Source organism: Lepisosteus platostomus, chromosome 3 (genome assembly GCF_059453375.1).
Source record: "Lepisosteus platostomus isolate fLepPlt1 chromosome 3, fLepPlt1.hap1, whole genome shotgun sequence".
In the NCBI taxonomy this organism is placed as follows: Eukaryota; Metazoa; Chordata; class Actinopteri; order Semionotiformes; family Lepisosteidae; genus Lepisosteus; species Lepisosteus platostomus.
Window position 1 is genome coordinate 17,268,594 of NC_142613.1, and position 25,283 is coordinate 17,293,876.

At 34.9% G+C, this 25,283-nt stretch overlaps 1 protein-coding gene across 1 annotated transcript in view; it reads left to right on the top strand.

Moving 5' to 3' along the window:
• ush2a (Usher syndrome 2A (autosomal recessive, mild)) overlaps positions 1-25,283 on the top strand; it is a 427,426-nt gene that overhangs the window by 49,649 nt on the left and 352,494 nt on the right. Inside the window, exons 10-13 of the mRNA XM_088624763.1 lie at positions 4,918-5,113; positions 7,236-7,366; positions 12,489-12,684; positions 18,601-19,248. Of these exons, the coding sequence (XP_088480889.1) occupies positions 4,918-5,113; positions 7,236-7,366; positions 12,489-12,684; positions 18,601-19,248 (1,171 nt within the window). The remainder of the gene's footprint in view (positions 1-4,917; positions 5,114-7,235; positions 7,367-12,488; positions 12,685-18,600; positions 19,249-25,283) is intronic.

Genomic DNA, 25,283 nt, shown 5'->3' on the forward strand with positions numbered 1-25,283 from the left:
TTTTTCTTTTAGATCTCAGTTCAAAATAATGGCTGTCTATAGAAGAAGATGAGCAGACAAGATACTGTGACTGGGAGATATTTTTTTTTATATGCTACAAGCTCCACTGTGTCTTACAAGAGGATTAGCAGTCATTTGTAAGTGTTTGGGAAGTTACAGGCATTCCTGTTTTAGAAGAACTCAGAGAGTACTGGCTGGCTAATCTCAGCCCTATCCCTAGCATCTTTCTGCCAATTGTGTACTCAGAATTGTGGTCACATTCAATTACTGACTGTTAATTAATTGACCCAAACTTAACACACAACTTCTAGGTAATGGAACTGAACCTGGAGCAAGTGACTTCACTCAAGCTCCATAGTATATTGTGATCTGCACCTGTGAGTTGAATCTCAGCTGCACTTAAAATTGCCCCAACTTAGACAGTCCAGATGAGGTTCACTTTAAAGTGAGCTAGTAGAAATGGGGTATTAGATGCCATTTACATAATTTTACAAAAAATACCACATTGACTGATTTTATGTAAATCTTAACAATGGTTTCTTTTTATAATCCCACACATATACAGTATACTGTATATACTCTATGAAAGCATACCGCATGTATTATATTAACTTCCTGACAGAGACAAACATTAAGAGCTCTGAAATCTATCCTCACAGTGTAAAATATCATACATCTTATCTTTACCAACTCTACACACTAATGAAATGAGTTAATTTTTGACAGATTTCAAGACTGACCAATTTCTGTTCATGCATCCACATCATAAATACTTAAACTTTGGCCATATTTATTATAAGAAGATGGTGTTCTTCTGTCTCTATAATATTTTTTGGCAAAATAAAGGGATATAGGCCATAAATATTTTATTGCTTCTGTTCTGTTAAATACCAAACTGGAAATGACGAATGCAGTGCTAGTTCATTGAATTTTCTAAGTGACATTAAAGTAACAAAAGTCATCTGACATATGTCAAGATGATCAGTTGCGTTTCTCTGTCTGTGGGCTCACTCGTCAGGATTTACAATGTACATCGGCTTCAAAGCAAACTTTCCTCCTCTGCTGTGCTGTTAATACGTCTGTGAAAGCTGGCTGGGTAGCACTTCACTCTAGTTATATCTGAACAATCCCTGGGCTAAAATTTTAGATTATTTCTTTTTAAATGAACATGAATGTTAAGATTTCTGTATTTGCAGTCTAAACTAGGGATTATTACCGGGGTTAGAGATATTCATAAGGACAATTAAGACATACTGTAGCACATAAGTACTTTTTATAGTTACTTGTATTTATATTTTTATGATTTTCTATTTTTATTCCTAATCCCATGAATGACAGTGCAGAACTAAATTATATTTATTTGGTATTTTGTTTTATTTTAGTAGGTGCCTAGATCTTCTGAAAAATCTAATACTTTAGCAGCAGAAAATGAGAAAGAACATGTTAAAATGGATTAGACAAGTCCAAGACTGGGTCCCATTAATTTAAGTAAAATCAAACAGATGCAAAGGAAAAGACTATTGCTCCACTACAACCTGCTGTTAGGTTCTTTTCTTCTCTCATGGCAATTACAGTAACATATTCCAAATGAAGCAATTCACTTGCAGAGCACAGACTTTAATGTATTGCCCACCTTAGTTTTTCATGGTCTTTTGTTGAAATTTCCTATTGCAATGAACCTTTTATTGTTCCCTGCTGTTGTACACTCTTTGATCAAAATTCACATAGTGATCATCTTCATTGCTGGAACTCACTATTCAATATGCAGGACTAATGTATTTTGATGTTTTTTGTTTTATGCACATCTTTCAAGATGCAGTTTAATGTCCAGAAAATTTGAGACAGGGCTGTTTTATTTGATCTTTTGACAGTTTCATAGTTGGTTGTACAAAATGTAAGATGTGCTCATGTTTGAATATCTCTTTTTTTGTAGCTAAATAAAATGTTGAGAATGTGTAATGAAGCAATATGGATGCATTTAACTTCTTCCAGAAAATAGAAAAATGTGACTCATATTCATAATCCAATGTTTAATCAATATAATGCAGCTGTGGCCTTTTGACCAAAAAGTAACAAATATAATGATAAGGGCTAAAAGTGTAATGTCGCAGGTGGTGATTTGTGAGAACCCAAGCGCAAGAGGCCAGAGATTGGAAAGTGAAAGGAAGTGACAATGAAATAATTGATTACTGGCCAGTGGAGTTTAATCAGCACAGGCCAATCAGTAATGGGAAAGAAACGGGGAGGCACGACAGACACAGGAGGAGCCAGCTTGCTGTATCCCTGTTGAAAAGAGGATGTTAAACAGCCTGTTGGTCGGAAAAAAGGAGTCTCGGGTACAGAATGAAAGCAAATATTGAGATCTCAGAAAAGTGAACCGACTTTCTTAAAGGGCAACCCCCAAGCTCGGGGGTCGATACAGTGACCACTGAAAGGAATAAATGTGGAATTGAATGAGGGCTTGAAGCTGAGGCTGCTGTAACAGGAGAGGCTGAGAGCTGAGGCTGCTGCACAGAGCAAAGCACTGTGTTGAAGCCACAATTGCTGCCAAAAACATTCTGCTGGTGGGAAACAGGGAGCCTCAGGTACGGGACAACATGGATGGCAAGTCTCCTGGGAAAGCAGCCAGATGAATTTGAAGGGCAGGCTTCAGGCTGAAAACTGCTTCGCAGAGCGAAGGCTGTCTTTAGGCCGCTCAGTCTGCTGCTCAGAGTGAAGGCGGCTTTAGGGCGGCTCTAGACTGCTGCGTAGAGTGAAGCAGTGTCTTGAAGCCGGAATTACTGTCAAACATAGTCCGCTGGTCAAAACAGGGAGTCATGGGTATAGGTGAAATGAATGGCAAGCCTCCTGAGAAGGGAGACAGAGGGATTTGAAGGGCAGGATTGAAGCAGAAAACTACCGTAATGAGTAAAGAGCTGGCTTAAAGCCAAAACTGCCGAGCAAAGGGAAGTGCTATGTTGAAGCTGAAATTGCTGCCAAACACAGACCGCCGGTCTAAAACAGGGAGCCTCGGGTATGGGAGAAACTGAATAGGAAGCCTCCTGAAAACAGGGACCAAATGGGTTTGCAGGGCAGGCTTGAGGCTGCACAGAGTGAAGTCCCATCTTGTTCAGCGGAGATATGTGGAGAGTGAAAGCAGTACTGCGAGTGAGGAGAACCCGGGTTAAATTAAAAATGAGGTGACACCTCGGCTTTAATTCGAAAACTGGGAATTGAACAATAAGTATGAAATTGCTAACACGGATCACGAAAAGGGGATCCAGTCAGAGCAACAAACCCTGGAAAACCATGAGCCCTGAGGCATGAAAAACCATGAGAATGTGAGGACGCCATAAGACGGCTGTTATGACAAAAGTCTATCTAATAAGCAGACTTGTTTTAGTAGCAGCACCATAGAAAATGTGATTATTTTCAACAATATCTGAGCGATTGTTTTATCTCAGGAGATATAAACTATGGTGAAAAGCCATGTTGTTCATATACTGTACATGCAAGTTCAACAATTGGACTGTAGTATTCATAAAGGCTATGAAAAGGGTTAATCTGGCTGTTACCTTTATGTATACTCCTTGAAGGCTAGAAACAATCAGGTCAGCTGCGTTTAATATACTGTAAATGATAAAATTATTAAAACCTTGCATGTAGTGTATATGGTGTTTTGTATCCTAAAGCTAGTGCAGTACCTGCTGAGACATTTTACTACCAGCAGCACACTATGCAAGACACAAGTAAATAAGGTGGAGTTATGAGGAGTTAACTACAGCATCAGGACTAGCAGCAAAGCTTTAAAATAGAGCTGGGATCTTTAATAATAGTATAGCAACAGAATTGGTAAAAAACATCCACAATAATCCAATAATAATAAAAGTCCACAATAATCTATGAAACCACTATATTCCCCTCTTAAGGGTGTTGGTACTAAAGTGTTGTGTAGATGCTTTTCTCAAAATAAAACATGCTTTATACACAAACATAATTCAGTAGCAATCATGTTTTCATCATTTGAAGGGTTGAAGGGTTAGTTTAATATGTTAATATGTTTTAGATTACAATGAAGAGGAATGAAAAAATAATAATTTTGCAGGTCATTAAAACATTTTGCTTGGTAAGTGCTTAAGTCAGAGATCTCTAGTAGATTTTATGCACTTTCCACTTTCATTTTAATAACTTCTAATAAACACCTAACAGGTTTTGGTTCCTTATGCTTACTAGTCATGTTCTTTGAGAAAAATGTTTATATACTTCAAATTAAATCAAACCAAATTTTTCAAACCTATTACAAAGAGGCAGCCACAATTATTTTGATGATTTACACTGTACCCCATCTTGTGTTGCAGATATTTTACTTTAGTATTTTAGAGGTGTACATTACATTTTTATCTGAGGTTTTAATAAGGTTTAAAGGAAAATATAGGCAGATCTGCAATATTTATATCAAATTAAGTTCATTTAACAGAAAACGAGCCTAATTTAACACTTTTAAATAAAAGTCAATTTTGTGTGAACACAAGGAAACACTTCAAAGCTGTGATATTTCAGAACAAAGGCTGCCATTGTGATAGAATCGTTTAGCGTATTGGAAACTGATAAGCACTGAAGGGCTGAATGGCCTGTTCTCATTATTAACTTATGTTCTTATGTATCACCTGTCTTCACTAGATGCCTGCTCATTAGGAGCAGCTTTCTTGGAATACTGTAAGATGTAGTACTTCAATCCCATCAAATTTTGAATTCCCAAGCATAGGATTAAGTGGTTAATTTGTATATGCCCACAGATACCCTACCATGAATGACTGTTTAGCACCAATATATGGTTCACCAAACCTCAGAATATGTATTTATAAAGTATTATTAGAAATGTTTTGTCTAGGAAGTATGAAGCTCATGTTAAAATTAGCATACTCTCTTTTTTTACAGTGTGAACGCTGCATGCCCCTTTTCAATGATAAATCTTTTCGACCAGGAGACCAACTACAAGCTTATAATTGTAAACCATGCCAGTGCTACAACCATGCAAACTCTTGCCATTATGACCCATCTGTGGATGCCTTTGCTGGTGATCATTTCCGAGGCGGTGGTGGAGTGTGTGACAGCTGCCAGCATAACACTACAGGTAAAGAACTGGACTCTCCTCCACACCAACAAGAATGTAATATTCTGTTTCTGTCAGATTTATAAAGATCCAAGTGCATTGCAAATGCCATGGTTATAGTTTGGCTTCCCCTTTAAATTCTCCATTTAATCTCATGGATTAATTCTAAAATTACGAGTCACGTTCATTCAAGGTAATGCATGTGCTTAGATTAGGAATTTAATAGATAGGAAACGGCGAGCACAGATCAGAGTTAAATTGGGCTGATGCAATTAGTATACTATTGCTCTTCCTAATTTGTATCAGTTATCTAGTTTCTTTCTTCATAGTTCACAGTTACTATACAAGTCTTATTCACAGATATTAAAACAGGAGGATTAGCAAGCAATGTAGAAGCTACGAAAGAAATTGAAAATAATTTAAGATTGGGTAAAAATATTGTAGTTCATATTTTTTTATCAATTGTTGATTTTGTCAGCAAACAAATGCAACATATCCATACAAATGTAAGGATAAAGTAAATGACATTTAATTTAATGGCAGTGAATTAAGATTATTCCTTTCTTGCAGTAAAAATATACAAATAAGATGAGAAAAGGTTTTACAGTATGTAAAAGATTTAATTGTCAATGTTAACACATTATTATTATCTTCAAGACATCGTGGGACGCAATAAAAATGGCAAACAAAATGGCAGTATATTGTAAGAAAATGGCAGGTTCAGACTAGAGTTACATTCTCCAGGAAGCTGTCAGGAATGACCTGTCACCCTCGGTCTCTTGACTAATAGAAAGAAGAAAATTGGTCAGATGACAATTTATAATCCAGAAAAACAGACACTTCTGGGGGCCTACATCTCTGCTGTATTGGGTTTTACATTGTATTGTCTATGGTGCCCGACTATGTCATATAAATTAAGTAAACCAAGCCAAGCTACTGTAGATTGGCTGAGTAGCCTCCTTTCATTTGTGACCCTTCTTAAAAATAAGAAAGATAAGTAAAAATACTTACTTCTGAACTATAGAACAGAATAAAAAAATCAGGAACAAAAGGTACACTTTTATACTCTTTTACATTTGAAGTCCTTGTAGCATGCTCAGATTAGGATTTGGCCTACTAGAATCATACTACAATGCCTTAAAGGTTTGAAGGTACCTTGAAACACAAATGAAAATCAACAATTTACATACCAAGATTACTATTCAATAGCCTCTGTTTCTTTTGTAAGATTCCGAATGATGTAAAAGTGAAATTTAATCTCCAACTTTGACTTACATGTGATTTCTTTGGCAAACATACAATATATTCCAAATAAAGAACATAACTGGCTAAGAGTCCCTGCAAATGTTAAGGTATTAGTAGGTGTATTAGTTAAGACACCTATTATTAGTGATCCATGAATCACTCAAAATTACACTACTATAATAATGATAACATTTTCCAGACTATGGTGGCACGGTGGCTCTCTGATTAATGTGGCTGCCTACATTGGTATATAACAGTACTTTTTAACCTTTTTAAGAATGTTTGAGATCATAATCTTTTATAAAAGGTTGATTGTGTATATCAACAAGAGATTGTTTTGTCATGTAAAAATGTAAATGTTTGAATGTATATTCTCTTTTACAATCATTATTATATACAGTATATGCATATGTCACTTTTGTTCTGTTTCTCACTAGTATCATTGATTGACAAGTAAAATTTCCTTTATTATGACCAAGAATGACTTGCATTATTTACAAGTTACATTGAAAAACAAGTAATTGATTTCCCAAACAAAAATTGCATTGTTTTTTAGATTTTTAAAAGTATGTTCAAAATAAAGGAGAAAAGTTATGTTTGACAGACATGTATGGTTATCCATATGATGTGGCTTTGCTGAAATATGGCATTATTGAATAACAGATGGAAGTTTAATGAAGTAAAGCAAAATCTGTAACAGGTTCATTGTTTCATATGCTCAGCATCAGTACAGTGGCAGGTAGGGATGAAAGGGGACATTAAAATGGACATCTTGAAAATTACAAATTTCTCACAGGAACTCTCGGGAGAGGGCAGCTTTTAATTTTAAATTATAGCCCTAATATGATTGAATTTTAATCAGTTAACATTGATCTTTCTTTTTTTTTCATTGTTGAAGGAAGAAACTGTGATTTGTGCAAGGATTTTTTCTTCAGGGAAGTCAATGCCTCTCTTTTTGCGGTGGATGTGTGCAGACCCTGTGACTGTGATGAATCAGGCACCATTAATGGCAGTCTGCTCTGCAGTGGGGTGCGTATTTCTTTGTTAAACTAAAATACACTGTTTGTGTGGAACTCAGATGTCATATTTTAGTTGAAGACAACTTCGTTACTGATTTATGTCACAGCATTACATAACTCTTGCCATTTTAAGGTTACGTGGCTTAGTCTCGCCACAAACCTCAGTTACTGATGGTTTTGATGTTACTGAGTTGATGCATGTAATAAATAGAACTGTAGGTATGTGTCATTTAATGGGTTCATAAACCATGTTTTTTTTGTGGTTATAAATATCATTTGGCTTAATTTTATGTAAGTTTACCAATGAAAAGTAGTTTAGAAACAAAATAATTCATTAGTATTTCACAGATCTTGATGCTGAATAATTCTAATTAATATTAGGCACATAATAAGAATGAATTGTCCTTATTATTTAAGCCCATTTGCTTTTTGGCAAAGAAGCTGTATTGCTATTTTGCTTAAATGCTATGAGAAGACAATATTACACTGTAACAGAACGACAAGCTTAACTCACTTCACACCTTTACCAAATGGCTATGATGTGAATGTTATCAAATGGGATAGTAAAATATTAGATTTCCTTCTGCTCATTTTTCACATTCTAGAGTAAATATATACAGTATGTGTAAATATTTTATATGGTTAAGTTTATAATATACAGTATACCGTTTACTTGTATATAATATATACAGATGCAGCCATTCAAACTTCGCGGTTAAAACCTGTACCGCATGCAACTACCCACAAGCCACCACGGCATACCGCGGTACGTGATTGGTTGGCCAAAATAACCGACAGGGGCACTTGTGGTGCATTGGTGGGTACTGAAAAGATTTAATCATTTAATCTTTTTACTATGCACATTTTAATCCGCTTAGTATTGAATATTTATATGGAATTTTACAACAAAGGGAAATTTTAGTAGCTGAGCATTAAAAGAGGAGCATAGCGTGTCTGATGATCATAAACGATATTAATTTAGGAACATAAACATATTATGTAAACTGTATATTGCTGGTCTTGGTAGTTTAAAGAAAAAATACACACCAGTATTCCATTTCTCCCTAAACATTTACATGTGGTTATTTCGGAAACGTTTTTACGTGCTCCTTCTGACCATATTACTGTACGTTTATATACTTTGTGAAAAGTGATCGTTTTAACCTTTTCTGTGAATACACTCGTTATCGGAATAAACAAAAGCGTACTTTTTGAATTTGATTAACAGGAAATATAATATGGAATCACGTATCTGAAGAAATTAATAACGATATAAGTATATTCATGTACTGTTGCACAAATATGTGTACTTCTGTTTCACTATTTAGTGGATGACTGCGTCTGTGTCGTGATGGCTTAAATGACTAACTTATAAGGCTGAAGTTGGGTGTTCAAATCCAGCTATCGCCATGAGTTTTCTTTTAACAAATAAACATTTCTTTGAAAAACTAAAATTGCAAATATTATGGACACTATATTGAAATTTTTTATATTTCTAAATTTCACAACATGTTCGTACTGTATGTATACATTGGTACCACAGGGTGTAGGGTACAAACCCACATGAGCCCGAAAGCCCTACATTAATGTAGCGCATTCGCCCGGCGCTGCGGCTGAAGAGTGCCCAGCTAGGGTGCACGGTGAGGGGCAGGACAGGAGTGCTAGTGGTCAGGGTGGGGATTAGGAAAGCCACTGACCAGTGCAGCTGAACCACTGTGAAACGAGCGTACAGTCTGGGGAGATCGCCAGTTTTCGTGTAAATAGTTCCCTGGTTTCGCACCCCTGTGTGCGCTCCCCCTCTCTCTCTCGGCTAGGCGAGGCAGTGCTGGCTGGCTGGTTGTGCTGAATTTCCAGCACCAGCCATATACAGTACAGTTCACATATAGTAATATGTTTATGTTCATAAATTATTATCTTTTATGAACATGTGAAAGGCATGGTGAATCAGAGATTCTCAAGACTTACTTTGTATGATTGGAAACGAACACATGATCGGATCAACGAAGTGCTGTGGTGTTACTTTTTGTCAATGTTACTTTTTGTTTAAAAAGACAGTTACAAAGAATGTGGACCAGGGTAATACTTTGAGTTTACAGCTTGTCCAAGGTCATTCATTATTAATACTATTAGTAATATTATTAAAATAATTATGATAAAGGTGGTAAGTTGTGTACTTTTGTCCAACTGAGCAATCTTGCTTTCATAAAATATACCAACTTTTTAATGTATAATGATTAACATGCTGTAATACACAGTTTAAATTTAAAAGTCTAAAGAGTATACAACTTAAATTCTTAATTGAATAAAGATTGTCCCTCAGCAGTGATCGGGATTCGAAACCAGGTGTTTTCTGGTCACAACTCAAATGCTGTACATGAGAGGTTAAGCTTTATTAGCTCCACCTGGCGGTTTTACAAGGGGATTCTGGATGCTATTAACATAATCTAATTAGCATATGGTAAAATGCAGTATGACGCGAAATACGCAATATGACATGTTTTGATGTGACACGCCCACCGCGTTGTACCACAGCGTATCCAGCTCATTTTGAATGGCTGCATCTGTACTTTAGTGTATACTGTCAATATAATAAAGATTATAATTAGTTTCTCTGTTAAAATGTAGTGATTAATGTAGCATGCTGCTATTCTGTTTACATTTTCTTGTAGAAAAAAACTGCAGTCTATTTTTTCCACCCACCATGTTTGATGAAAATGTTTGATAAAATTTTTTTTTTTTATGAGGGATGCACAAGAGTGCCTGAGCTGATAAAAACCTCTGTGTGGAAATCAGAGTGAGTCCTATAGCCTATAGTTCATATACAGACTGTGACATTTTCGAATTATGAACTTGATTTCACAGTGGCTGTGTTACTGTGTGTAATTAGTAAGACTCAGTTTTTGTTTATCTGTGTTATAACAAGTTTTGATGTGATGGGGGTTCTTAATTAGAACATAACAGAAACCTATTAATCACAGTCAGATTGAATTGCCTTTTGCTTTAGTGCTTGAATAAGTCTTCTTAGTGATGAAGATGCACAGTCAAAAAGCATTCCAATTCATTTATTAACAAGGTTATTGTGCAGGGTTATAACAAAGCCACTCCAATGCATTAATTTTTCTTCCTTTGTTTTTATAACTTGAACACAAGGCAATATCATATTTTAAAGATGTTGCATTCAGCTGCTTCCTTAAGTAAAAGAGATCTAGATGGAGCTATGTTGAAAACATCTCCTTTCTATTTTAAAAGAAACTGCTATGATAGAGAATGTAGAAATTTAATTACAGTGATTTAACATATTGTAAGGGAGGTAGACTGACAAAAAACTGTAGAAACAGTGGGCCTTGACACAGCTTGTGCAAGTTTTCAAAGAAGAAAATTGTGGAAATTAAAAAAGAGGGTTAAAAATGCAGCATTCCATTCAAAGCTGGTAGACATATATCCAAAAGCTTCACAGTAAAATAATAAAGGGCACAAAAATGGAAAGCACCATGCTTTCCTAATTTCTGTTCATGCTAGGGTTAGAATGGCCAGAATCCTTAAAGGTACTGTTTCTAGTTATCTTGGCTACAGTACATAGATATGGTAAATGCTTTAGATCATATCAATGTTAGTTATGTTCTATATAATGTTTTGTTACACAACTGCATTTCCAGTAATGATACTTATGCTAATAATCTTTGTGTATTGGATATCTTCTTTTTACAGGTTCCCTGTTTTATTAATTAACCATTCTTTAACCAAATGCATATACTAGTCCTGATTGATTCAAGTTTAACAACTAACATTTCACGTGTCCCTTTTCCTTCTGGGAATATAGACAAATGTCAAAGGCTATGCTTTTATTCATCATAGGGGTTGAATTTTCCAATAGATTGATTAAACACAATCTTCCTAATGAGATGTTTCTCAAAATCAATATAAACACATGAAGGCTCATATTTACTGTATGTAACTTATTTTTTTGTACTGACTTTCTATTTAACATTAACATTCCATTTAGTATCTTTTGATCTTTTAAATATAAGGATAGGCTCTGGCTCCCCTGTGACCCTGAATTGGAAGAAGCAGTTAGAAAATGGAAGGATTTCACAAATAATGTGCCCCTTCAGAAACTGTATTATAACACTGTTTATCCATGATTTGGCCATGATATATTATGATATAGACAAAACTACAGTGCCACAGTAAATCTTAGAATGGTAATGTACTGTAGGTAACGCCATGATCATTCTACTTAAATAAGTCTTGTCTATTCAACATTTCATGGTAATTTTCTAAATCCAGAGTAAAATAATAGAGTATATCATAATAATTTTCTGTATTCTGAACTATTTTCATCAGATGCAAATGTGATATACTATGATACAATTTGTAGAACGATAGTACACTGGTGATAACTACTTATGTTAGCAGCAGAGCACATATTACCATAGTAAACCCAACTTAAAAAAGTATTGTATTTGTGTATATGATATAATTCTCCTAACTGAGAGACTGGCAGCCCAGTCATGAGGTTCAGGCTGCCAACACCCCTATTGTGAAGCGACTAGGGAGTTGTTGCAAAGGTTACATGGGGTGGAAGGGAGGAACACGAGAGAGATGCATGACAGGAAATCCTTGCTTCAAGATTTTTATATACAGTATAGGCAAGCAGAAGTGTGTAAGGTTTGGATCTCACCTTCCTCCTGTACATCTGCCTGTAATTTTCATTCTTTTTATTCCATTTTGGCAGTTGTTGTTTAAATTGGTTTAGGGTTCCTTCTCTCTCTGTCTGCTTTCATAATATCTTCTAGGTTGTTAGATCTGAATTCACTTGCAACTACTACAAAACCCCCTTTCAGCAAACCATGATATAATGAAAGCACCCATGCTTTGTCCATCTTCTGCAACTATAGGTTGACGTAAGGCAGATAGTACCTTTAGAAGGTGCATGTAAGCTGTAATATTCTTAATGTGAGAGCACCTGATTTCTAATGAGTTACAAATTACAGTGTGTAATTATATAGTTATTAAAATGTGCTTTATGCTCTTAAAATGATCCAGATTGCACTGATATAGAATAAAACCTTTATCTTTTTTACAATGCATAGTTTCACTAATTGATCTTGCAATTTTTTTTTTCTTTCTAGATTGGAGGGCAGTGTAAGTGTAAGCGACATGTGTCTGGCAGAGAATGCAATCAGTGCCAGCATGGATTCTATAATCTACAATCCTTGGACCCTGATGGCTGCAGCCCTTGTAACTGCAATACCTCTGGGACTGTCAAAGGAGATATTACCTGTCACCAAAATTCAGGTCAATGCCAGTGCAAGGCAAATGTAATTGGTACGTAACAAGCAAGGCTGCTTTTTTTTGTCTGGCTTGGCACAACAGAGATAAAGATACAATAAATGCCTAAAAAGATGCAATTTAAGACATTTTAGTGCAAGCTTTCTGTATTTTAGAGGTGTTACATTTCAGTGGTTTACTATTAAACACAGTATAATAAGGAGCTAGGTTTTACTGTATATATATATCACTTGAAATTTTATTTTTTTACATGTGTTCTATGACTAAATGATTTGATTAATTTACACATTGCAATACTTTTTAAAAGATATGAACAAAAATTACATTGCCAAAGATCTGTAGTATGGAAAAACATGATTAAATTGTTCAGTACCTAAAGCCTTCCTGGCGAATCTGTCTGTTTTATATTAATTTTATTACTAGGCTCAGCCAAATGGATTTTTTCAGAGGTTTTCCATGCTTCTCAGGTCCTTTGTGATAAATCTGTTCCAATTTTTTTTATACGCCTTTGAACTGTTTCTTATGAAATGCAAACGAATGGTACTCCGAAGATCATGTATATTGCTAAGTCTGGTTATCAAGGGCCACATAATTTTAATTTTGTAATTCAATGCCAAGTTGATTATAATAAACTACCCCTTTCTCTGTTATTTATCATGCTTTTTACAAGACTCGCTTTTTTGTTTGTTGCTCCCACAGGTATTTTTCAGAAATTAGATTTGATTATAGCAATTTATTACCTCCAGCATGTTTGAGGGGAACAGCAGCTTCATAAGGACAAAATTTATCAAGTGCCCAAAATACACTGTGTACATAATGCACTTTGAAATTTTGATATATGGGAATATTATACAGGGAACATTACTGATAAAGTGAGAACTGCATTGTTGCGAAGCCTATGTCCCAGTCCATACATATGGATACATACACTTATACATTTTCATTTACATATGATTTGATAGTAAACACCATTAACACTGCTGACCCAGATTACGGATACTTTCACTTTTCTTTAATAATGCAATGCTTTAGTAACTAAGATGTCCTAGGTTTCAATATCTTCCGAAATAAGTCTAAACTTACAGTTAGAATTTTACAGTTTAGAAAAAAAATGTTTAAATAATTTTCATTAGATCATATATTCATGGAAAAAATCTTTAAATCAATTCCTTTTTTATCTGTCCTTGATCATGAGTGGGTGGGAGTCACTTTAAGGATAGATAAGGATAAGAATATCAAAGGATAAATCAATACCAGCATATATTATTGTTAAGCCTTTTGCACATTTGGAAAAATCTGTATCCTTCCACAAGTGTCTCTAACATTTTGCTAAGAACCACATAATAATCTTTGGTCTGATTCTCTCATTGCTATTGCTTGCACACATACTGTACTGTATATTTTATTAATAATATCAAAGTTTTTTCCCAGGTACTTTACTCTTTCTATTCTAAAATGCTTTCTCCATTTGGCATATGGAAATCCTGGGAGAGCTGGTTTCAAAATAGATTATATGTGTTGACAGTATTTTATCCAATCAGTTTTTAGACGTGAAACCTGCAGATACAGCAAACATTTACCACTCTACTTCCTTTCTTTGCTGTTGTCTGAACTGTGCTTACCTTTTTTCTTTTTATGCCTTCTTTGCAAATAATGCAAACTCATGATAATGAAAACAAAATTACTGCCCTACCTGCTTATGCAATCAGGAACAGATGCCTTAACAATGACATCACATAATTTGTGATACCTCTGTCCTTATAGATGGTCGAAAATACCTCTGTAACAACATAAATGTGCTGTGTGAATGAGGTTTTTTTGGAGAATTTGTGGAAACATTTCTGAAACTGTACTGATACTAGCATTTCTCTGCTAAAATGGCTGCATTATCACATTCAACTGATGACTATTATCACATATTGTAGTTTAGTATGTAGTATTTCATATGAAAAAGCATTCAAAACAAACATATATACAGTATATATATCATGAAAATATAAATTGTATATCTCCAGATTTAATTTGATTTATAAATGCAATGAAGTGTGTTGAATAACATAAAAATGTATCTGTAGAAGATAGATGTAGTAGGAGCCCATTTATCTATCTGCCTCTAATCAGTTACAGTACATAATTTATCCACTGACATATTTTTAAACTAAATATATATGCCTTCCTGTAAAGTATTAATTATTTTTTTATCATATATGGCTGAAATCATGGTAAATTTGATCATTGATTTGGAGAAAGATTTAATTTTTTTTGTAATTTATATTGGTGCAGCTGTCAGAGACTGTTTTATAAGAAATATTGTCAAATAACACTTTAAAACATCTTGTGATGCTTTTACCTGCTTTTGATGACATACCTACAGTATGTAATGATGCAGGGGTTGTCTCCCATGTCATTGGGGAGTCAAAACCCAGCAGATTTTATGGGCCAGTTTTTAAATAATGAATTTCTAAACACTTGAGAAAGTTTTGTTTAGACAATTGGGCTAGGTAATTTCTTCAATTGAGTAGTTTGGAGATCATTTGAAATTAATGCAGAAGCTGTCAAGAACCACATTCCTGACTTAATCAGATCATTTTCTGTAATTCACTAGGATGTAACTCATGTACTCCAAGTCTTTACAAATTGAAGATTTAAGGGTGACCTGTAAGACCTACTGGACCTGTGGTTATCCAGGACAAGGGTTGATCACCTCTGTAATAATTTATATTATAAGTGTAATATAATAAGTACTTCTATTATTAAGATAAGCCTACCTATTTCACTTACTGTGAATTGCAGAGACAATTGCAGAGCTTCTGGACTATTTCTAGTACATTCAATAAACATTCTGTTGGATGGATGGATAAACCTGGATTTCACACATACACCAGCTCTTGCCACCCACTTGCAAAAAAACTCAATTGCCACTCAATTACATAAAAAAATTGTGAAAAGTATTCAAATGACAATGTGGCACTGGATGTCATGATTAAGTATACAGTAAGGCTCAATACCTCACAGCACCTATGTCACCAGACACATTGGTTGCAATTTATTTATTTTCCTCTTGCCTTTAAGCATGCTTGAAGTAATAAATGTATTTGAATTTGTTTACCCCTTTTAAAAATAAGAAATATATGTTTACACATGAAAAACGTGGGGATTGGAGCTGTAGGTAAATAGCAATAATTAATTCTACAAGTTAAAACATTGTTATGATGAAATTTCAAATGATGCTGGCAAAGAAGTATGCTGTGTAGAAATATCTGTAAATTCATAAAATTAGGCCTTTGAAATTGAATAAAAAGGAGGAGGAATGTGCTGTAAATGCCAAATGCACTAAGTTCTCTGTACTTGTTAACGTTAAATGTGATGCCCTCTAGGCTTTGCTCAGTAACATTAGGAATAGATTACCTGTCAGGAATATGTATGGCATATTCAAATAAGTACTATGCATATTTTTAAAACTTGATATGATATGAATCCATGTAGACCTGTTTTAATAGTTTAAAATGAGCTGTAATTCTTTTCAACCTCACAGTTATTTTTACATTTTGCCGCCTTTCATGTACTATTTAATTTATTTATTTTTCTTAGGGAAATTAAATGTTATGCCTGAGGTTAGTCATCCATCAATGTAAAAGGACCTTGCCTAATGTTGAAATTTGCAGTTTTTTTCTCTTTTTCTTGCTTTATATTTTACTTTTTTGATTATTTAGGTATATATTGTACTTAATAGAAGTCACTGTTGTTTCTGTTGTTAATACAGACAAAACAGATACCACTTACTGTATTTACTGTACATAATCTTGACAGCAGCAATCTCAATTAGATCATATATATTAAATAGACCACCAGATTTAGGAAGACCACATTTTTTCCTGGAACCATACAATAGTGCTGCCATTTGACTAATGTAAGGTGTACAGTATATACTGTGTATAGGCTGTGTGGATACAATTCAGTGTGTTTATGTCCCAGAATATGTATCTGTGAGAGTGGCTTAGTGGTTTGCCTTTACAGGGTGTGGTTACTCTGCTTGTGAGACAATGGAACTCATTTACAATAATATATTCAAATCACGGCATATTGTAGCTGTGATGCCCTGGCTGTTTTTACTGTGGATCGAGAGAGATTTGGGTACGTTAATGGTCAAAAATGGCAGTTTGCATGAAAATTCACTTTTTGCTGATACATCAAGATCCTTCAAGACAGACTTCTGTTTCATCTGTCCAATGAGGACATGTCTTTAATGAGAAGACAGATGCCTGGTCTTTTGTACAAAGAAATTCAAGGCATTCAAGGTAATTCTGCCTTTCTGGTCTTCAAACAATACGAGACCATTCAGCCCATTTAGCCCACTTGGTAGATAATACAAAGATATAATCTACTGTATGCCAGTAACAGGTTGGAAATCCTTGTATTCGGCCCATCTCTAGCTTATTTGGTAGTCAGTACCTAATTGATTCAACAATCTCATCAAAAAAAAAAAGCCAGGGTATCAGCTTCAAAAACATTGAAGGTTATCTTCTTCAATGCTCACACAACCCACTGGGTAAATAAGTGCTTCCCGTTCTCTGTTTTAAATGCATTTTCATATACTGTAGTATCCATTTGTGTCCTCTGGTTTGTGATTCACTTTTTATTCTGACGAAGCCCACTGTGTTCATTTTGTGAATACCATTGAGGATTTTGAATACTTGTTTGAGATCTCCTCTTAGACATCTCTACAACTTATCTGACATGACCCAAACATTGTGCAAGCAATTTGATTAAATTTTATTAAATTGGCACCGTAGAAAATCATTGACATAGCGCAAGTGATATGTTCAATGACATAATAAACAAGTTTCTTTTTTGCTCTTGGGATTTTTTACTTATGCCTAGTCTCTTCAGGATTGCCCTCAAAGGCATTGCTTGTTTGCTACAAATTATGTTGTAAAAAGTACTGCAGTATTAAATATAACATTGATAGAACTGTTAGCTTACTGAAGATAAAAAGATGATCCTATCACTACTATGACTTCTAATGCTAAGAGTAATACCATTACTACTAAAATAAGTTCTTTTCTACTATCCGATTCTTTATAAGAATCCTGATCTAATGGAGGGTGGACTGCACGGTGGTAGAATCAATGCTGTTCAGAAGGGAGTTATCTGTAAAAATATTGGTTTAAGAAAGGCAGCACTGTCCATACATAAATTATAAGAGCTAGAACAGTGTTTTGAGTTTGCAGTGTAGAGTATGTTAAAAATATAGTTACAGTGAGTGGTCAGAACAGTGTGTAAATCCATACAGTAAATTGCAGTGAAAAAACCAAAGCCCCATTAACAACGAATGCTATCCTATGCTCTGAAACTCAAATTCATGCAGTTTTGTCTACTTGTTCATTCTAGTTTAATTAGCTAGATAAGTCCTCACCTTATCCACTATACTGTATATAGATCTGATCCAGAACAGCTACTGTGAACATCCCATCGTATATTGTACTTCAGTGGTGAGTATTGTGTAATACGATCCTGCAGTTCAAATAATGTTCTTACAGTAACATTATTTCAGTAATCTTACTCTGCTTTCATAAAATCTATTTACAGAAACGATTATAATTATATACAGTATTAAAAAATGTAAGGTACTCTACTGTAACAATCAAATCCTTAGTTAAGTATTGATCTGTGGATCTGAGGGTCTGTGTGATAATGGGAAAAAAACGTGTTATGAAATCTAAAATTGTATCTATATTCAATGGTTCTAGCTTCTAAAACTGATGTTATTATCATGGTATCTAAATCATTAATCTACTTTTATTTTTACAACATGCCAAATGGTGTAGCTCAGTCCAAAGACGTTTAAAGCAGAAGGGTGATCGTCTGAGATTCCAAGTGTAAATCTCTATTAGAGAATAAATAGCATCACCTAACTTCTCCTTTTCATTTATATTGTTCCCTTTTTTGTAGGTCTTTTCTGTGATCGCTGCAAATATGGCTTTAAATTCCTGAGTGCTGCAAATCATGATGGATGTGAACCATGTAGCTGTAAGAGAAACAGCTCCCTTCACCAATTTTGCAACCCATTCAATGGCCAGTGTGAATGCAAATCCAGAGTCAGTGGGCTACAGTGTGACACCTGCACTGAGAACTTCTATGGATTGAACACTACTGGAACCTGCTTGCTATGCAACTGTAATCCATTTGGGACTGTTCTTGGTACCATTTGCAATCCCCGGACAGGCCAATGTGTCTGTAAACCCCAAGTAGTGGGACGGCAGTGTGATACCTGCCTGGATGGCTACCATAGCTTGCATCAGGGTGGTTCTTTAGGTTGTTTACCTTGTGACTGTGAAACAAACGGGACAGTTAATGGGTCTTCTGTTTGTGACAAGTTAATTGGCCAGTGTCCATGTAAAACAAGCGTCCAAGGCCTGAGGTGCACCCAGTGTGCTCCACACTCCTATAATCTCACTGCTGCCAACCAAGATGCTGGCTGTCAACAGTGTGAGTGTGAACCCATGGGGACTGTGGCTAGGACAGTGTGCGACCCAGTAAGTGGACAATGTGTGTGCCTGCCCACTCGACAAGGTAGAAACTGTAATGCCTGTAAGTCAGGTAAGTACACACAATTCAATGTCTATTTGTGTGGATAATATTTTGTATGTGATGTTTTTAGACTTGTCAAATTTAAGACAGATAAGGTAGCATTGTAAATGTTCATGGTAGTTTTGATATTTGATATCTTATTTCCCATATGTAGGACAAAGAGCTGAGGAGGTCTTTTGGATAAGACATTAAACTAAGGTCATGACTGTCTAAGTAGTAGTCATTGAAAGATCCCACGGCACTGTGATTAAGTGTAGGTTAATGTATTGTCCCCCATGTCCTGGCTGAATTCTGCTGGTACATTCTGATCTGGCCAACCTAATTTCCCCTCTTTATTCAAGCAATTTCAGATTGTGATCTGACAGAGGGGTTGTTGGCACATAATGTCTTTATTTCATTATGCAAATTAAATTTATTATTTTAGCTGTGCTCTCCAGTGGTTTTACCACACGTAAACTGTAAACTGTGCTTTACTTAAACTCTAATGTAGTAAACTTTCATACAGTAAGAGGCTATATAGGGCAGAGCCTCTATAACCATTTTTATTATAATTTGATGGTACTAATGGTAACAGTTTAAATTAGGGGTTACAAATGACATTACCGAACACTTTAAGAGATACATTTCTAAATTATTAATAGAGTGACATAAATATAAATGTATAACATATATATATACAGTAACATATAATATAATGCCATCCAAGTCTTGTTGACCCCATCCCTAAATTACTCATGTAAGAGGTATTGGTGTCAACACACTTTGTTTTTGCAGAAACATCTTATACAGTTCTCTTCAACGCTTTGTTAGACGTTTATTAGGATGAGGTTTTTATTACTTTATTTAAAATGAAGTACAGTACAGTATGTTGCTCAAGGATGCAATAGTGATCTATCTGGTATTTGAACCACCAGCCCTGTAGCTGGGAGTCTAGAAGTCACTGCTCCACATTGCTGCTTTGGCTATGTAATGAAGGAAAGGAATATTACAATGATATTCACTCCTGGTACTGGAGAGCCACAGAATACCAGTTTTTATACAGTAGGTTTCTTACAATCCTCAATGGGAAGCATCTGGAAAAAATGGAAATAAAAACCAATTAAGTGAACATTTGATTCAAATCCAAGGCATTAAGAAGTTTATTAAAAGTCCATGGTGGAATGAAAACGCTGAGTGCATATGAGTGAAATATTCAGAGTAATTGTAAAGGTCAAAATGATGCTTATATTATCTATCCTGATCTTGTCAAATTTCAGAAGCTAAGTAAGCTTGAGCCTAGTCAGTACTAAGTTTGCTTCTGTTGCCACTTCCCAAACCAGTGCCCCAGTATGGTGCCAAGGAATACTGTGGTTTGAGAGGTTCAGCCATTTGAATAAGATGTTAAACTGAGGTTAAGATTAATTATGGTCAATAAAGATCTCATGATACTGTCATTCAGGTATAAGTGTTAACTCTGGTTTTTTAAGCTAAATTCCTCTCTGGTCTTGTACACTATTGCCTACCTATTTTTTAATTAGTTCATTTGGCTCAGTGATTTCTCAAACTGGTTTTCTGTTTCCTGGGTTGCTGGTTCATAATGGATGTCTTGCATTATTCGGGTTTGTACTTTTTCAGAGGTCCTCCTTTACATTTTCTGTCACAAGTATTTTGCTGGCTTTCATGTGTTGTTTGAGAAGAGGTGTTGATAACATCAGTCACGTTAAATTGCCCCATTCTTCAGTGAAAGAAAATATTTGTGTTTATACTCTACAATATGAATGCTGGTTCTTATGCGTTTCACCTACTATACAGTATAAGTTGAAAGGTAAAATAAAGCACCACTTGTTAAACATTAACGTTACACTCAATATGCCCAAAATACCCAAAGTAAGGTGCAAGACAATGAATCATGAGGTCTGATTTTGGATGCTACAAACTAGAGATGGAAGGGTGAAATCCACATCCTTTTAATTTCATTAAAAGATTAGTGAAGCACCCGTAGGCTTAGTTTTCTTTTTTTGGTTAATTCAATGTGTAATATACTGCCAAATTCATACAATAGAATGGATCAAAATTACCATCATTTGACTTCCCATACCACAGGTTGTACCTGTTTTTACCTTGTTTTGAGGTGAGATCTAATTTATTTGACATTGAGATCTCAGTTTTAACAAACAGCAGGTTGATTGTATTGTGAATAAAATGGACAACCTTAAAATATATTGAATGTCATTCTAGCTAGGATGATGACAAAATGCTGCCTGAAAACACCTTCAACCTGTTTCAATAGACAGTGTGTGTATCTTCAACAGCAGGAGACCTCAAGTAATAAAAATATAATTATTTCATGTTATGAACATATTCTGCCTTGCACCCATTGCTTGCCCGGATAGGCTTTGTTTACCCCATGACCCTATGTATAAATGCATAAAGCAATTAAAAAATGGATGGATGTTATTCACGTATTAGTTGAAACATGTCCGACCCTGTTCATTCAGCTCTAGATCTAGATTACCCTTGTGTTAGTATTTGTTTTTGTTTCATACAGATACATTTTCCAGGTAAAGCATAAAAAGCCTTTCTTTATACATAACTGTTGAGTCCTAAACAGTGTCCTAAATATTGTCTACAGTATATTAATAAAGTTTATATATGGTATGTGAGCAATTTTACTTTTCTGGTTTATCATTCATTCGTTTTAGCAACCAGAATATTTGCAAAGCTCATTATTTGAAAAACATTATTTTCTTTTTTTAGTTTAGTTTTTTTATGTTTTTAAGTTGTCACTTAAAGCAATGTGCATTTGGCACCTTGCCTTTGCTAAGTCAGTAGTCTGGCTCAGCTGCCAACTGTCCTTCTATAATCTCCTGCCAGCTCGCCCATCAGGCTGGCAGTAAGCTCTGACTCCGCTAAACCTCTAGAAAACTTTGTCACCTGATGGACAAGGGTGAATGACCCAAGGACCACCACCACCAACACCTGGTAGGCTCACATTCCGAGAATGTCTGTTCTCACAGGGCCAGTTTCCAATCTTAACCCAGCTAGCTGTATTTTGATGTGAGCTGGCAGTGGATGACTGGGGTCATTTTGCTGGCACACCTGTTCCCTCATTCAAACGCACCAGCTGTTGCTTTGTACTAGGACTTAATGGAGTTTAGTAATCATGATCCTTTTATTTACTGTAAGTAAAAACACCAACAAAGTAAAGCATCTTTGAAGTCAGCCTGGATTGCCTAAAATAAGTGTTTTGTGTCCATAAATTTGCTAACTTCAGATTATTCTCAGTAGATAACTAAAGTGTAACAACAATCAAAGCACCCATCATCAATCTGATCAGTCATCCTTAGTTGGATTTCATCATTTAAAAACGTACAGTACATCTCTTAATGGTGATGGCCAGCATAATATTTATCCTTACTTCTTCAATGTGTGGTACTAAAAGCTGCAAATATTCGAATGTATTGTTTATTTTGATTTTTTATATCGCCTTCATTGCAACATAAATCAGCTGACATAACTGATAAAGTGATGACTTTGCAACCAAAAAAAAACATTCCAGAGTCTACTTACTGTAGTGCCTTTGGATTATGTATTATTTACAACGTAGATACTCAACAAATCTTTATGTGAACATTATAAAACAGCAACAATGGAGGCAGAACACTTGCTTCAACATCACAGTAAAAACAAATCCAATATTTTAAATATATTGTAAACGGTTATGCCTGTTGTGAAGTCACATCAGAAGTAAAGATCAGTTTCTTGTCTATATCCCAGGTTATTTGACACACAATCTGTGAGTTAAAGCATTAGAACTGTTAGAGAATGTTTCCCACTTCCCCTTAAAAAATCAGGAGTCTGTCTCAGAAATTAAACAAAGTTTTTAGCTTATGTGCATGGGAGCAAAACACACAGAGATGCTCAATGTATTTTTCTCAAAGCAATTAAACTAGAACAGTCCTTAAATATTTTTCTGTTATCTTTCACACTTCCCTTTGCTTATCAGATATGCAGAATTCTAGGATTACGCTCATCTTCCTCTTCCCTATTTTCCAAAGATAACGTATTTCAACACAATTGGTTACTTAGTTTCGTAGCAAATGTTCCTGTATAACACAGAATAGAATTACATATTAGCCCTTGTGTCCAGCATTTGTCCTTTTCAGTTCAAACCAGTTCTGAATGTCCACCTTATAAAATACTGCTGCATCTGCAGAAAAAGTATCTACAAAGTTCACAAAGACCCTTCTCAACTTTAATTAAATATAAATAATATTAAAAAGTTCCCCAAACCATATTGACAAAATGAAATATGAGCACAAATTGAAAAGCCTAACACTTTCCTGGAATGCATAAAAAAATCTCAGTTGCATTTTACACATAAAGATTAAACTTTTAAAATGAATCACTTAAATGCTGAAAATAAGACATGATCAATTTTCAGTTTGTCCAGCAGCTGTAAACTGAAAACTTTAAGAGAAAAAAAAAGTTGGTTATTTTGTTTATGTTCTCCCCTCTTGGGCGTGTTTTTTTTAAAACGTTTCGCCTGTGGGAATCTGTGTTTGACTGAAGCATCTCAAAGACAGCTCTTTCTGATTGATATTGGAGTCTGAAATGGACTCTTGTGATCTAAGCTTATTTTTTCCCTTCATAAACACATCACAGCAATGGGCAATAAACTTTATTATTAAGGTTAAGGTAAGGGAGAGTCACACTGTAGATTTTGTGTTGCTGTTCTGTTGTCTTAAAATCTTTACCAATATCTTATATAAAAAAAAGCATTTTAATTTTCAAAAAGTCCAAATATTTTTTTCATACATATATTTAGGAATTAAGAAATTAAGATAAGAATTTCATTATATTCCTCTTAAAGTTTTAAATCAAGGTTAGACTACTGTAATGATTTACAGTAATTAATGGGGTATCTTCTAAGTATCAGTGTTTTCCAGAATTCAGTCTCAGAATTCTGAGACTCATATGATAACTAAAACTATTCTGCATTAGCACATAACTCCCATCCTCTGTAAACTGCCCTGACTACCTTTGAAATTTGATCGCCTTAAAAGAAGTATAATTTACTGCATTTTCCAATTCAAGATTAAGTATTAATCTGAGTACAGTTCAGCTCTTAATCTAAGATGTAATTATTCTAACCATTCAGGCTTTCCTGTTCTGCAGAAAACCAGGCTTAAAAAAATAGACGATAGAGACATCTTGTATGAAGCATGTCTGTGGTTTGGATTTCACTAAGTGAATGTACTGTGCTTTTGTTTTACTCTCTAACAAGAAGGTTAGATCCTAATCTTGCACCCAGGTGACCCCTTCACACATCTCTCTCACATCCTCCCATTGAATCTCGATCTCAGTTCTCAACAAGTGGAAAATAGTGTTAATTTGATTGTACTAACCTGAAACAGTTTTTTTTTTTTTTATATTGGGGGTTCCTGTCCATTCAGGCTTTTGCAGAAAATACCTTCTTTCGTTTTTTGTATTGGTTTATCATTTGTATTTGCTTGGATCCTCAAAGTCCTATATGTTTTTTCACAGACATTAATTTGTTCTAGGCTTTGTTATTGTGTGTGTCTTGTCACAGAAATTTTATATTATTAAATGTTGTTAGAACTGCTCTTATTTGTAAATACCAGACCATTTGCCTTACTAGTTGATGTCTTCATTAGGACATTCATGAAATGTCTAATTTGTGTCTATGTTCAGAAAGTGTGTCATATTAAGTTAGTAAAAACCAGAAAAAAAATTCAAAACCAACAATTGTGAATAATATTGTTTTTAATTAATTACTTTTTACTATTACATTCAACTGCTACAAACTTACAAAGCCCAGTAAATGCAACAGGTGGATTACTGTTTTTTCATTTTTTGAACATTGAGAAATGTGTCTCTTCTAAATCATTAATTATAAGGTACCGACTAAGCCTACTCCATTGAGAGTGGGTATCTTATCTCTATTATGCTTCTTAAATTGGTAATGACTTCATAATGATTTTCAGAAGCTTTGAGAGTACACATATCTTTTGTTGTGTCATTTGAGATAGCCCTTATGTCTG